General features: G+C 40.0%; 1 protein-coding gene across 3 annotated transcripts; it reads left to right on the top strand.

The window, feature by feature from the left end:
- The first annotated feature begins 3,327 nt into the window (after nucleotides 1-3,327).
- DSCC1 (DNA replication and sister chromatid cohesion 1) lies at nucleotides 3,328-13,418 on the top strand. 3 transcript variants are annotated; one of them, XM_031591165.2, is made up of 9 exons: nucleotides 3,328-3,546; nucleotides 5,394-5,562; nucleotides 7,956-8,090; nucleotides 8,721-8,811; nucleotides 9,082-9,220; nucleotides 10,123-10,175; nucleotides 11,141-11,298; nucleotides 11,537-11,685; nucleotides 12,394-13,418. In XM_031591165.2, exons 1-9 carry the CDS (start codon nucleotides 3,377-3,379, stop codon nucleotides 12,500-12,502), a joined length of 1,173 nt encoding a protein of 390 aa, XP_031447025.1. In that variant the 5' UTR covers nucleotides 3,328-3,376; the 3' UTR covers nucleotides 12,503-13,418. The 3 variants fall into 3 exon arrangements, with proteins under 3 accessions (XP_031447025.1, XP_089994072.1, XP_089994073.1); XM_090137946.1 differs by lacking the exon at nucleotides 3,328-3,546 and adding an exon at nucleotides 3,637-3,751; XM_090137947.1 differs by lacking the exon at nucleotides 3,328-3,546 and adding an exon at nucleotides 3,823-4,354.
- The last annotated feature ends 60 nt before the right edge of the window (nucleotides 13,419-13,478 follow it).

The raw sequence follows: 13,478 nt of genomic DNA, 5'->3' as shown, positions 1-13,478 counted from the left end.
GCTGGTCTCTATTTTAGCTATCTATTCATTTGTTAAAAAAGAAAAAGAAACATTTCTTACTCAAGAATCAATTACAGTGGAGAGCAGAAGAGTGATTCAGAGTGTCTGAGTTTATGTAGGGTACTGAGTTATGACTTAGAGCCAGAATGCTGTGATTAATAGACAAACACATCACAAAGGTTAACCTTTCTGATTCTTTCTAACTCTTATGTGGATTACATTCCACAGAAGGGGTCATTCATTTTGACTTCCACAGAATCTCCCATGTTCCACGATGTGCTGTATAATAAGTTTTTTTTATCCTGTTATCCATAACTTGTTCATTTCAGTGGTATTCGCCACTTCTCACAGAATAGATGCACATTTTCCCTTAAATTCATAATTGCTTATACATCTGTTGTATCTTCTTCTAAATTTGTCCAAACTGAAATGATCTAACCAGGTTAGTCTCTTTTCTGTGAAAATCAGATGTCTCAGGAGGCCCTCTTCTGTATCTTGTGTAACAGCTCACAGGTTGTAATGCCATGCTTTATTCAAGATAGGCACACACAATGGATTTATACAGTGGCACAGTAATAGCCTGGTGTCGGGTTGTTGTTTTTTCCTTGCTTCTATTTTTTTAAGATGGAAATGTAACACACTCCGTGTAGACAGTTATTCTGCCATTGTCTCACAGAAGTCTGTGACAATCACTGAAATGTCATTCAGAGGTTTGCAGCCACATCCACAGATCCAGCTCCCATGACCACCTTCTGTACTGAAACATGATGGACATGTCAACTGATAAATACTTCCCAGCAATGAGAAACTGTTGTTCAGTAGGCAAAAATGTAACGTTCTCATTAATGTTAAATACTGCAGATGGCATTTGAACGGGGAAAAAAAAAAAAAAAGAAAAAAAAGCCTAACCCTTGAATTAAGTTTTGTGAGGCTCTAATCAAGCTGAGCCTCTCTTGTGGAATATTTTCCAGTAGCTGTAACTGTGAACTGTGTAATTATCAGCAGGCTGATAACTCGTTATGGTGTTCAACTTCAGCGCTGTGCCAATTTTTCCAGCGCTGCCTTTGCTATCTTTTATTTTCATAGCCACCTATGCTGTGCTTTGAGGGTCACTCAGAAGTTTCTACTGCGTACTGTGTTTCAATCATCTTTGACATTTAAATGCCCCATTATATGTAGCCCAATCTTGTCCCAGATTTTATTATAGTTTCCAAATACATGAATTGAAATCACACCTAGAAAGTCATCCTCCTAATGTCACGCCTGATGTCTAGAGCTTGATACTGGTGATGTGCAGCATTACAAAGAATGTTATCTCACAGTTCATTGTTTCATATCTTTGCTATGGAGCTTTGGAGTTATTTGAACCTACTTTCTTTGATTTGTCACAGCTGTCCCTGATTTATTGTGTGTTCACATTCTTGCTGTTTATATCCTTGATGAGCCCTTGATGAGCCCTAGGAAATATTATACATTGCCAGAAACTTCAAAGGCAAGACTATAATAATCTTCAGCAATCCATTTTGTGCTTTGCTAACTTCTGTCAATGTTAGTCGACAAGATTCCATTAACAATAATTTCCATTAACATTAGTCACTTGAAAAACTGTATCAAAGCTAATCTTGCTTGATAGTTGACTTAACTCCTGCCTCCCCTCTGAGGCCTGCTGAGGATGCAGGCTGTTCAAAGCTTCACATTGGTGTGAGATCACATCCCAAGAGTGATGGTCAGTTGCTCAATGTCCAAATGGAGATCGGTGATAAGTGGTGTCCCTCAGGAGTCATTAATAGGACTGGTGCTCTTTAATTTCTTCATCAATTACAACAATAGTGGGGTTGAGCGCACCCTCAGAAGCTCGCAGACAGCACTGAGCTGTGGGGTGTGGTTGATACAACCAAGAGTTGGGATGCCATCCACAGAGACCTAGACAGGCTCGAGCTGTGGGCCAAGGAGAACCTCATGAGGTTCAACAAATCAAGGTGCAAGGTCTTGCACCTCAGTCATGGCAATCATGTTGCCACCAGGACAAGCTGGGGAATATAAGCATGGAGCATACCTGTGCTGAAAAGCACTTGGGGGTACTGGTGGATGGGAAGATGGACATGAGCCAGCAATGTGCCCTCACAGCCCAGAAAGCCAACCGAATCCTGGGCTGCATCAAAAGAAGCACGGCCAGCAGGTCAAGGGAGGTGATCCTGCCCCTCTGCTCTGCACTGGTGAAGCCTCACCTGGAGTTACTGCATCCAGATGTGGAGTCCTCAGTACAGGAAAGACATAGACATGTTGGAGTGCATCCAGAGGACGGCCACAAAAATGATCCAAGAGATGGAACACCTCCCTTACAAGGACAGGCTGAGAGGGCTGGGGCTGTTCAGCCTGGAGAAGAGAGGTTCTGAGGTGACCTGAGAGCAGCCTTTCAGTAACTAAAGGGGGATTATGAGAAAGAAGGGGACAGACACTCTTTAGCAGGGTCTGCTGTGATAGGACAAGGGGAAATGGTTTCAAATTAAAAGAAAAGCCATTTAGGTTGGATGCAAGAGAAAAGTGTTTTTACAGTAAGGGTGGTGAGGCTCTGGAACAGGTTGCCAAGAGAGGGGATGGATGCCCTGTCCTGCAGGTACTCCAGGTCAGGCTATACAGGCTCTGAGCACCCTGATCTAGCTGTAGATGCTAGATCGTGCTTCTCACAGGGGAGTTAGACTAGCTGGTCTTTAAGACTCCATTCCAACTCAAAGTAGGATTCTGTGATTTTCTTCCAGTTAGATATCTGTTAAGTGACAGAGCTTGTTAAGACACAAACTCCATCAGTGTTGGCTTCAGTTCCTTGATTTCTCTTTAGTATTATTCTGCAGAGAGAAAAGGAGAAAGGAGAAGCAGCAGGCATGCAAGGTGATTGGAAAATTGCACAAATTAAGATATAAATGAAAATTAGTACAATTAAACTTATTTAAGCAGTAACTGAGAACTTTTACTTGATGGAACAGTGATTTTCTGCTTTTTGTTCAAGGAAATGAAATAAGACTGTACATGTACCAGTGAGCACCTGTTCATTACTAGAGACTAAGCAAAGCTAAAAGTGCCTCAGGCTTCCTGGCTTGATTTCCAGCTTCCACTGAAACAAAATCTGAACGTAGAATAGGTGACAAAGCCTCACACAGCGGACTTGAGAAGACCGATTCCCAGTAGCCCCCTGTACAGCCGCCCGCCCCACCGGCTACAGCCGCCCGCTCCTCCGGCAACCACAGAATCAACGCAGCACGCCCGGCCGGCGGCACACGCCTAAACGCTCCGCCGCGTTGCACCGCCCCGCCCCGCCCCGCCCCGCCCCGCCCCGCCCCCTGTGCTTTGGCGCCGCTTTCGGAGGCCGGCGGGCGCCATGCGGAGCCGCGCGGAGGTGGACGCCACGCTGCGCACGGCCAAGCTGAACCCCGCCGAGCTGCTGCCGGCCGTGCACTGCCTCAGCTTCGGCCCGCAGGGCGGCGCCGGCGAGTGCTGCCTGCTGCAGCTGGAGGCGGGGCTGTGCGCAGAGCTGGAGGCGGGCCGCAGGTACGGGCCGGGCCGCGCGGGGTGCCGGGCGCTGCTCGTCTGTCGGCGTAAGTGCCGCGGTGGTGTGAAGGGACGCGGCTTGTAACAAGCGCGCTCTGACGGGAGTCTGGGACGATGCTCTCGGAAAGATGGTTTCGTTTTGGGCGGTTCTGTGTGGAGCCAGCGGTTGGACTCGCTGATCCCTCTGGGTTTCTTCCAGCTCGGGGTATTCCACGATTATTTCATCAGAATAGTTCTCCTGAGCTTGCACAATAAGAAAAACGAGGGTAGGATGGTCAGTGTCCTCATGGTTCGTGTGCTCTTACAGGGTGCGGCTGAGTGGCAGCGCCATAAACAAGCTCAGGTCCTGCTGGCAGACTGCATTCCATCTGACCAGGGCAGCAACTTGAATGATGAAGTTTCTTGCAGTGAAAGAATTTGTTGCTGGGCATCTGTCAACAGTTGCATAGAAATTGGTTTGGAAAAAGCTGGCATCTTTAAAAGAATCCCACTGGTCAGGCTGTGGCACAAGGAGGTGGTGGAGTCACCATCCCTGGAAGTGTTCAAGGAACGTTCAGATGTTATTCTGGGGGACACAGAAATATTGGTGATGGGTGGACGGTTGACTGGATAATCTTGGAGGTCTTTTCCTACACTGGTGATTCTATGATTCTGTAACTTGGGAGGTTGGGAGGTAGCACATTGTTGGAGTGGGATGCAGAGTATCAGTAAGTTACAAAACAGGGCAGCGAAGGCCATGCGTTGCCCTTGCTGTGTCTGGAAGGATGGTTTGGTGACATCTTCCAACTGTGGCCCAAAACCAGAGAAGGTACAGGTACAGTTTTATATTTCTTCCTTTACCAGCTGCAATGCCACTGACGTAACGCAAATGTTTTAAATGATACAATACTAGAATTCCCTCTAAAGTCCTCAGAGATCATAGAATAGCTTAGTTTGGACGGGACCTTAAAAATCCCCAAGTCCCAACCCCCTGCTGTGGGCAGGGCTGCCACCCACCAGCTCAGCTGCCCAGCGCCCCATCTAACATGGCCTTGAACACTTTTGGGGATGGGGCACCTACAGCTGCTCTGGGCAGCTGTGCCAGTGCTTCACTACCCTCTGAGTGGAGAGGGTGATGTCTGTTAGTAGGGCTGTTCGTACCCTTTGGAAAGTTGATGGGGTGCTGGTGGTTTCCAAGTCCTCAGACCTGAGTGGTGCTGAGTATGCTCTTGGAGCACAGCTGAGTTTTTTTGTGTTGGTGTTGTGTCTTCACTAAAATCTCTGTTTACAAGTTTGTGGGGTGAAGAAGGGGCTGTGCCTTGATTCTTATCTGGAAGTGTTAGTTATTTATGTTTTTTTTCTGCTTGGAATTAGTTACAAGAAAATATGTAAGTTTCTCTAAGGACACTGTTTTATCTGAAGGACGCTGTGCAATAAGCAGTTTCTATTTGCTTCCCATTCTATGGTGGGCTAGTTTCAGTCCTCAGTAAACAACAACTTTAGTCATAATCTACTTTCTAAGGTTCATGAACTTTAAGCATCAACAACCCCTTGTTTTGAGGGTTTTGTGTGAATAGACAGGCGAGGAGGTTAGGCTATGATCTGTGTAAAAAAAAGCCTTGGATACTGTCCTTCAGAGTTGGAAAACTTGAAAAGAACAAACATAAAAGATATTTTAGATTAATTTAGATTAATTACGTCTTTACATTTTGGTATAACGTGACTGCCACTACTAAATAGAACTATGGTTTGTAGCTTCTTTACCAACTTGTAAATGTGAAAAAATATCAGATGAGTTTAATATATGTTCATCCTGAAATAGAGAAATAGAGGTACAAATGCATGTTTTTGTGCTTTTTTTTTTTCAGCCTGGTAATCCGTGGTGAAAAGGATGAACAAGCAGTGTTGTGCAGCAAAGATAAAACTTACGACATGAAAATAGCAGATACCTCAAATATGCTGCTGTTTATTCCTGGCTGCAAAACTCCAGAAGAGCTGAATGCAGATCAAGCATCTTGTAATATTATTCATTCACAGGTATACCTGGGTTTTTTTGCTTGTTTGCTTTAATTTTCAAATCCCTTATTCTCTGTAATTTTTTGTGTTTTTTTTTCCAAGATGCTTACGTGAAACCTTGAGTGGCGTTTAGTTGCCTAAACATAGACTTGTGCCATTTTAGGTGCTTTGTGGTATTGGGCCAGCTGTAAGCTGCCACTCCAGAAGGATGCAGATCTCCTGTAGCTTCTTTGTATATCTGACAGCCCCAGGAGATGTCTTTACAAACATGCCTTACACACAAGGGGCATGCTATACCTTTGGGTGACCAAAATGGCTCTAGGGCTCTTGTGTAGGCAACTGAACTCCATCTGTAATGTATGTTAATTATTGTTTCTAAGAAGTTCAAACTTATGTTTATTTTGAGTGGATAGTAATTACTTGTGGTAGGTATTAAAAGATTTCAAAGAATATCTGATTTCTCAGTGTTGGCAGCTGTTTTAAAAATAAGCTGTTTGCACATTGATTCTTATGAGTGCTTTCCCCAAAAGGCAGATTTTGCCATGTCATTTTTATTATGTTTGAAATACAGAAATATATTCAAAGTTTACCCTTTTTGCAAATAGCATCTGGGGAGATTTGTTGGAGTGGGTGATTTTTAGAGCTCTGAGTTCAAAGAATTCATTGTTCTCTGCTATTCTGAAGTGTAGTTAATAAAATTCTTCCGAAAATAGTTAGGAAAATATTATTACTAGCTCATTATTTGCTCTAATGGATATAATGACATCACTGAGGAGTAACCCTGCTTGTCCTTAGATGAATATAATAATCACAATATCAACATCATCGTTTCTTCCATGAAGTCATAAGTCCAGCTAGTGGAAAAAGTTAATTCAAACAAAAATAGATTAATGAGAAAATAATTTTCTTCCATATTCTCTTTAGTTATTCTCAGTGATCTCACTAATCTCTGAAGTCATATCTGTCAGCTTAATGTAAATGTGACCTATATAGGAGTAATTTCTAGAGTTCTGTTTCTGAAAGCTTTTTAACGTTACATGGTGTATTAAGGCAAACTGTGAGACACAGCAAAAAGTACTGCGTTTGTTGGGTAGTTTGGGGGCTTCATTGCCCTTCTGTTGGAATCTCATGATCGTGCTTTGCACCACTTGGCAGACTGATGGTTACAGCCAGAGCATCTGCCATTTCATTCAGCTTGCACAGACTGGCTTTAGTTATGAACTCTGAAGTGTAAATTAGAGCAATTTATTTTCTTTTCTGGGCTGAGTGTCTTGGTAATTTACCTCAAGATTGCTCAGAAATGAACTTGGCAGAAAAAGAATCTAACACTTATGTAAATGCTATTTGACATGGAGAAAGGAAAACAGAATTCTGTTTAAAAAAAATAGCTGAAATTTGTGGTAAGCAAGCTATATAACAGTGGGTTAAAAACTGAGTTTGCTCAGTGTCAGAATTTGAATGGGACTTGTTCTGCATTGCAAGTTGTTTACTTGTGGTTGATTTAAATGGAACATTATTTCAAAGTTCTGTTTTCTTGTTTTATGGCTTTCTTTTTTAAATGGATGAGTTTTACAAACAAGTCTGAAAAAGCATTTAGGATATTTATTTGACTTTTTCATGGAGGCTTTTTTACAAGGAGCAAATGTTTGGGACAGTAGTCATAAACCTGCAGCCTGTTCCACCTCTGCCATTCTGTCCCCACTGCTGTTGCAGCAGAATCAATGCTGGAAGGCTTTGATACTCTCTGTTCTTAAAAGAATCTTCTAGTAAAAGCAAGCTGTTCCCTATGAAACACCTCAGGATTACTTGGATGATCAAGATTTGTTAGATTAGTGTAGTTGAATTGATTACACCTCAGCTTCCTTCTGGACCTTTTAAATCTGTATGGAACCAGAATAACAAATAGAGATGATGTGTTAATTGAAACAGAGATGTATTTATTGCATGGAAGTGTACCCTACTCTCTTATTAATGTCTGTTTTACTTAATCTTAATGATGTGAAGTTTCAAGTATTGAGATGTAAAAAGAGCATGAGTAGATCCCACCCATGGGAAGAAGGAGGGAAGATGGAAACAGGGTAATATAGGAAGGGTTTTTATCCTAATACTAAGCTCTAGTCAGTGATTGTGTGACAGACTATCATTTGTATGTAGAGATGAACTGGTCCCTTAGTCATGTTCACTGCAAACGTGTATTATCAACCAGCTATAGGCTCATTCTTTATTACTATTGGTAATCTTTTTTTGACTGAAAATATTACAATGGTTGTTTCATCTTTAAAGTAGTTTCTCCATTAATATATTATTTTTTCAGTGACTAGATGAAAACTTTTTGCTGATAATGTTTTGGTTAAGCTCCTTTGAATCCGAATCGTAGATTAAAATGCTGTAAGAGTCCGTGTGTTTTCTTGTAGATTGCTGGCTTCTCCAACAACTTTTGGGAATTAAGGAGATGTCGACCTAAACTGAAGAAACTGAGGAAGCTTCTGATGGAAGATCCGTATGAAGGGCCAGATAGTGTGAAAGATCAGACTTCAACAGTGTCAAAAGTAAGTCATCTAAGTAAGTCTGCTGCCTTGTAGTTGGTAATGGACAGATTAAAGTGAAGAAACATTCCATCATCTACCTATCTATCTATGATAATGATGATTCTTAACTAGAAAAATAGCTTTGCTGATGCTTCACAGTGTTGCTTTGAATTAAATTTTAAATCTACTAGACATTGGTAATTACTAGCTCTTACACTGACCAGCTGGTAAGCTGTCAGTTTTCCATTAATAAAAGAATCAGCACTGAAAGAGATTTGTGATTTCCCCTTTTATGTGGAGAGTTTCTTGAAGTTACGTGATTTAGCAAAGATAGAACGCGTTCGGTTTTCAGTCTTGCTGTGATACTTAATTTTTTATGCCTACTTGAGCTAGTTTGACATCCTGGGAATGCATAGCACAAAGACTTCTCTATAGTTAGACTTCTTGATTTTTATATTAATCACCCTTTGAGAAACTGTTGTAAATTACAGGAGAAGTTCCAGAAAGTCGTAAAACTTAGAAAACTCAGTCTTGGGGAAAACGTCATCAGTCTTCTTTCTTTCATTATGGCATAATGCCTTTTACATGCTTACTGAAGCATAATTGGCATAAGAATAACCTGTTTTATCTCCTTTATTTTCCTTGTTGCAGTACACAACAGAAGATTTGCTAAGTCTGATTCAAGCAAGTGAAGAGGAAATACTGCACCAGCTGCAGGTTATAGGTGCCTGTGTAATTGAAGGTATTTGTCTTTAAAGAGTATTCTTTACTTACAGAATCATAGGATGGCTTAGGTTGGAAGGAACCTTAAAGATCATTTAGTTCCAACCCCCTGCCATGGGAAGGGTTGCACCCCACTAGATCAGGCAGTTTTCTGCCTAAAGTATTAGTTTTTTCCACATCTTATCTCAGGATGGGAATACCCAGATTTCTGTAATATTCCTTTAGAGGAACTGAGTCAAAGTATTTAAGTTTCCTTTTAACACTGATGTTTTTTTCTTCTGTTTGGCAGGATATTGGAGAGTTTTAGAATTTGACTATGAGATGAAACTCTTGAATCACGTGACTCAGCTGATAGACTCAGAGTCCTGGTCTTTGAATAAGGTTCCTTTACGTACATGTCTTGAGGAGCTTGGACCTCTAGAGCCCATGTAAGCAGTTACTTTTAGTACTTAAAGTTGTCTAAGCCATGATTAATGATTATTAGTTAAATCATTATTAGTTAGTTATTAGAATTGTTGCTTTATAACTCTAGATTCCATTTACTAGGGCATTAATGATAAACTTTCTTTGGCTCTAAAATATGCAAGGGCATTAGTAGCTCTCAGTTGTATCTACTTAGGAGAACACTGCTATTAGATTTCTAGAGTACAGATGAGTTCCAAACGTGGTGTCCATTTACTTGGTTCCCTGATGTAAGCCAGCACCATAAGCTGTTTCGTTATTTCTTTTAAATGTTTTTCATGTACAGACCCACAGACTGCAATTTATTATTTTGTAATACCTGGGGACCCCATGCCTGGATGCAGTACTTCAGGTGTGGCCTCTGAGGGCAGGGTAGAGGGGAACTGTCACCTCCCTTGCACTGCTGGTCACTCCTCCTTTGATGCAGCCCAGCATTCTGGGCTGTAAGAGCACACTGTTGGCTTGTGTCCAGCTTTTCGTCCATCAGGACCTCCAAGACCTTTTCCATAGGGCTGCTCTCAATGTGTTCTTCTCTGTCTGTACTCATATCTGGGATTGCCTCAATCCAAGTGCAGTGCTATGTACTTGGCCTTGTTAAACCTCATTAGATTCTTGTGTGCCCACTTCTCAAGCCTGACAAGGTCCCTCTGGATGACATCTCTCCCTTCTATTTTGTCAGCTGCACCACTCAGCTTGGTGTCATCAGTAAACTTGATGAGACTGCACTTGATCCTACTGTCTGTGTCACTGATACACATGCTGAAGAGTACTGGCCTGAAGATGGACTGAGGGACAGCACTTGTGAAAAATACATGAAATATGATATAGATAGGAAATGATAACACGGTTCCTTTTTTTTTTTTCTCAGAGAGATGATAGAGCATATTCTTTTAAGCTATGGAAGGAAATACACTGATGATGGTAAGTTTGGAAGAGCACGTATGTTTTAAATTTGAAAAACAAAATAGTTACTGAGTAACTGAAAACTTTATGAGGATGCTCAAACAAATTAATGTGCTACACTAAAACTAAACACTAAGTAAAAGAAAGAAGTAAACAGTAAAATTAGTAAAATTGTTAGAGAAAGTTCCGTAGGAAAAAGCTGCTCAATTGTATGGGACACAAGAGAAAATTAATGAAGTACCTGAAGTGATATGTTAGATGTTTACAAACAATAGTTTTGTGACTGAAGATAGATTGCTTGTAAAAACTGAATGCAATCTCTTTATAGATACTGTAGATCTTGGATGTCATGTATTTAAGCAACTGATAGTGCTATTAATTGTGCAACGGATTATAGATCTCCCTGAATTCATCTTGTAAGAAGCAGACATCTCCATTGCCTGTCTTACCTATGTACATAATAGGTCAGTGCCTTCATTTAAATTCTTTTCCATGGCTGTTTTCATCTCGCCTTTGACAAAGTAGAAATTGCACACCTTACAGGACACAGGAGAGCAGTTGTAGTGATACAGATTGTCCTTTTCTGATTAGTATATTGAGGCACATTGCACAAGGAATAGTTTTGAATTATAGGAAGACTGAAAAGGTGGCAGGTAGTATGACTGAGTTTCAGAGAACTTTTGCCAAGTGAGAATAGAAAGAAATTCTCCTTATTCCTGTAATCTGATATTACAAGGATGACTGCAGAAATAAAAGTTCTAATTGTTCAACTGAGGCAGCAAACACTTTAATACGAGTCATTCAGAGTTAGGAATGAAAACTGGGAAAGTGTTACTGTGAAAAAGGGAAAAGAAGATGATTTGTTCTTCAGCATGAGAAGATATCATTAAAGAAGACTAGAACGGAATGGAAATTTGAGGCTGTTTTCTGTTCTACTATCAAAAAAAGCAAGAGTCCAAGCTATTGTGTCTTTTGTTTCTCAGCAGGGGAAGTTTACTTTGAAATGCGTGAAGATAAAATATGCAGAGCTATAGCACAAATGCTTTTGCAAAATGCAGTTAAATTCAATCTATCAGAGTTTCATGAAGTCTGGCAACAAAGTGTCCCTGAAGGGATGTCAACAAGTCTTGATCAGCTTAAGGTAAAAATATAAAGTATGAATTCTTAAGTGTTATATATAGATTTTATTGATTGATGGGGATCGATTGTATTTCTGTCAGCTTTTAAGTACTATTTCTGACATCCTCCTTGCAGCTAGCAGTGAGTTCTAGGAGGTTTTGGAGATAGAGAGAGTAACTTCTTATGGATTCACTGTAGAATGAAGAAAGTTCAGTTGTTTTCATTTTAATTAAAGCTTTCTCTGTGATGATGATCTACAGGGTTTGGCCCTTGTGGATAAAGCCTCGAGACCAGAGACCATCTTTTTGCTAAAAGTAGAAGACTTACCTGAAGACAATCAGGAAAGATTCAACAGCTTATTCAGCATACGGGAAAAGTGGACAGAAGCAGATATTACCCCTTATATCCAGTAAGGATGTATTAAAAAAAGAAATCAATTAAGCAGAATTGTGCTATAATTGGAGTTCGTATTCTTCCCTTTCTGCATGGCTGACTTTCAGCTATGTAGTTATGTCTGAAGTACTGTGTTTGAAATTGCTTCAAATTCTACATGAATAGAATCCCCACTCATGGGAACTGCAGCTATATTTGTTGGATTTGAACTTGTATAAAAAGTTGATCTTGATGACTTGAGTTGAAGAAAATATCTTGAATCTTTATTTAGTCTCCATATTTACAACTCAAGAGCTGTATTGCAGTAGTGCTTTCTGTACTGCATCCTTTTTTTGTCCTACGTTACAACGCTATGTGGAAGACCAAGCCAGGATGCATGTGGACAGGCATAAATAATGGTAACCCAGAAGCTACTTCATTAATTTTTTGGGTGGCTCTAAATTTACTTTAATATAATTATTTCAAAGCTAGTTTTAGAGATCAGTAATAATAATTTAAAACAAAACAAAACCCTTGCTTCTCAAGGAAATCATGGTCTTTCCTGTTCCTTAAATTTCAAGCCAAGTTCTAAACTTTAGGTAATTCAGAGCATTCAGAGAGTTACTCTTGTGGTTTTCTTTTTTTCCCCAAGTCCAGCTTATAGCCGTATTTACAGTCATTTCACTGAACATCATGTATGAAAGCATGTTTAATGCTAATGTCATCTGCTTTATTTCCTCTGTAGAGACTTATGTGCAGAGAAGCAGACGGTTGGTGCACTTCTGACAAAATATGCTCGCTCCTCAATGCAGAATGGTATTAAAGTTTACAATTCCAGAAGACCTATCTCATAAAAAATACTGTTTTAAAAACTGAGAATATCATATGGAGTAACAGTGAATGTTGCTTCTTCATCCCCCTCCTGGGGGAAGGAGTTGTCAACAAATGTTATGTGGCATTCTTGAACTGAAGCAGCTGAACGTTGTGAACAAATTTAGTTTCCTGCACAGCTAAGTAGAATGAGAAAGAACTTGCCTCTTCTAAGAAACCATAGTGTCTGCAGCACACTTCCACCTTCGTCTCTTTCTTTTTGTGTTTACAGTTATGCTGGAAGTTTCTTGAATATGCTTTAGCTGTCTATGCATAAACTGAAGACTCTCATTAAAAATTAAAACCTTAGTAATAATTGAATCAAATTGATTTTAACAGCAAAACAAAATGTTTAGTCTTTTGTCCTTTAGCGAGCATTTTAAGCGTGCGGATTTTGTTGCTATGTTGACATCTTGAATACTCATACCTTCACAAGCTCATGAATGAATTACTGTTAACTGAGACTAAGCTGGCTCTTTTTGTGGCCTTGAATAACGTTGACACAAACTCTTGATAGTTCAACATTTGGCAAAATGGCCTTTTAAATATTACAAGGAAAAAAATGCATAATCAGTTTTGTAAAATCAAGTCTGAAGACATGAGAAAATTATGTTACGAAGTTCCTATAAACTGTCATTAGAATGTAGCTGATGTAAAATTCATCCTTTAAAGAAGACTGCCTTTGCTTTAAAGAGAACTTGCCAAACTTAGTAATACAAATTTTTATGATTCTGGTATGGAAAATAACTGCACATAAAAATTGTGCCTTGAAAACTTAGGGTGGAATATTATTTTGCTTGGAGCAATTCATTAGAAATTTGCTATGATATAGCCTTAAAATTGAGTGCTTGTAATTGAAGTTTCTTGATTATTAAAAGCAGTTTGCGTTTGTCAGTGAAACACTTTCATTACCAAATGTACTTTTAGTAAATGCAAGGTGGAGATGGAAGAAACAAAATC

Source organism: Phasianus colchicus, chromosome 3, assembly GCF_987193195.1.
Source record: "Phasianus colchicus chromosome 3, bPhaCol1.hap1.1, whole genome shotgun sequence".
NCBI classification, from domain to species: Eukaryota; Metazoa; Chordata; class Aves; order Galliformes; family Phasianidae; genus Phasianus; species Phasianus colchicus.
The sequence above is the reverse complement of the archived record's forward strand: the minus strand, read 5'-3'. Positions and strand labels throughout refer to the sequence as shown.

Bases quoted from the DNA above. Each gene is read 5' to 3' on its own strand.
- DSCC1 (XM_031591165.2), top strand. From the start codon at position 3,377: ATGCGGAGCCGCGCGGAGGTGGACGCCACGCTGCGCACGGCCAAGCTG. The intron at 5,563-7,955 runs GTATACCTGGGT...GTTTTCTTGTAG, and splicing joins GTAATATTATTCATTCACAG to ATTGCTGGCTTCTCCAACAA. The intron at 8,091-8,720 runs GTAAGTCATCTA...TCCTTGTTGCAG, and splicing joins AGACTTCAACAGTGTCAAAA to TACACAACAGAAGATTTGCT.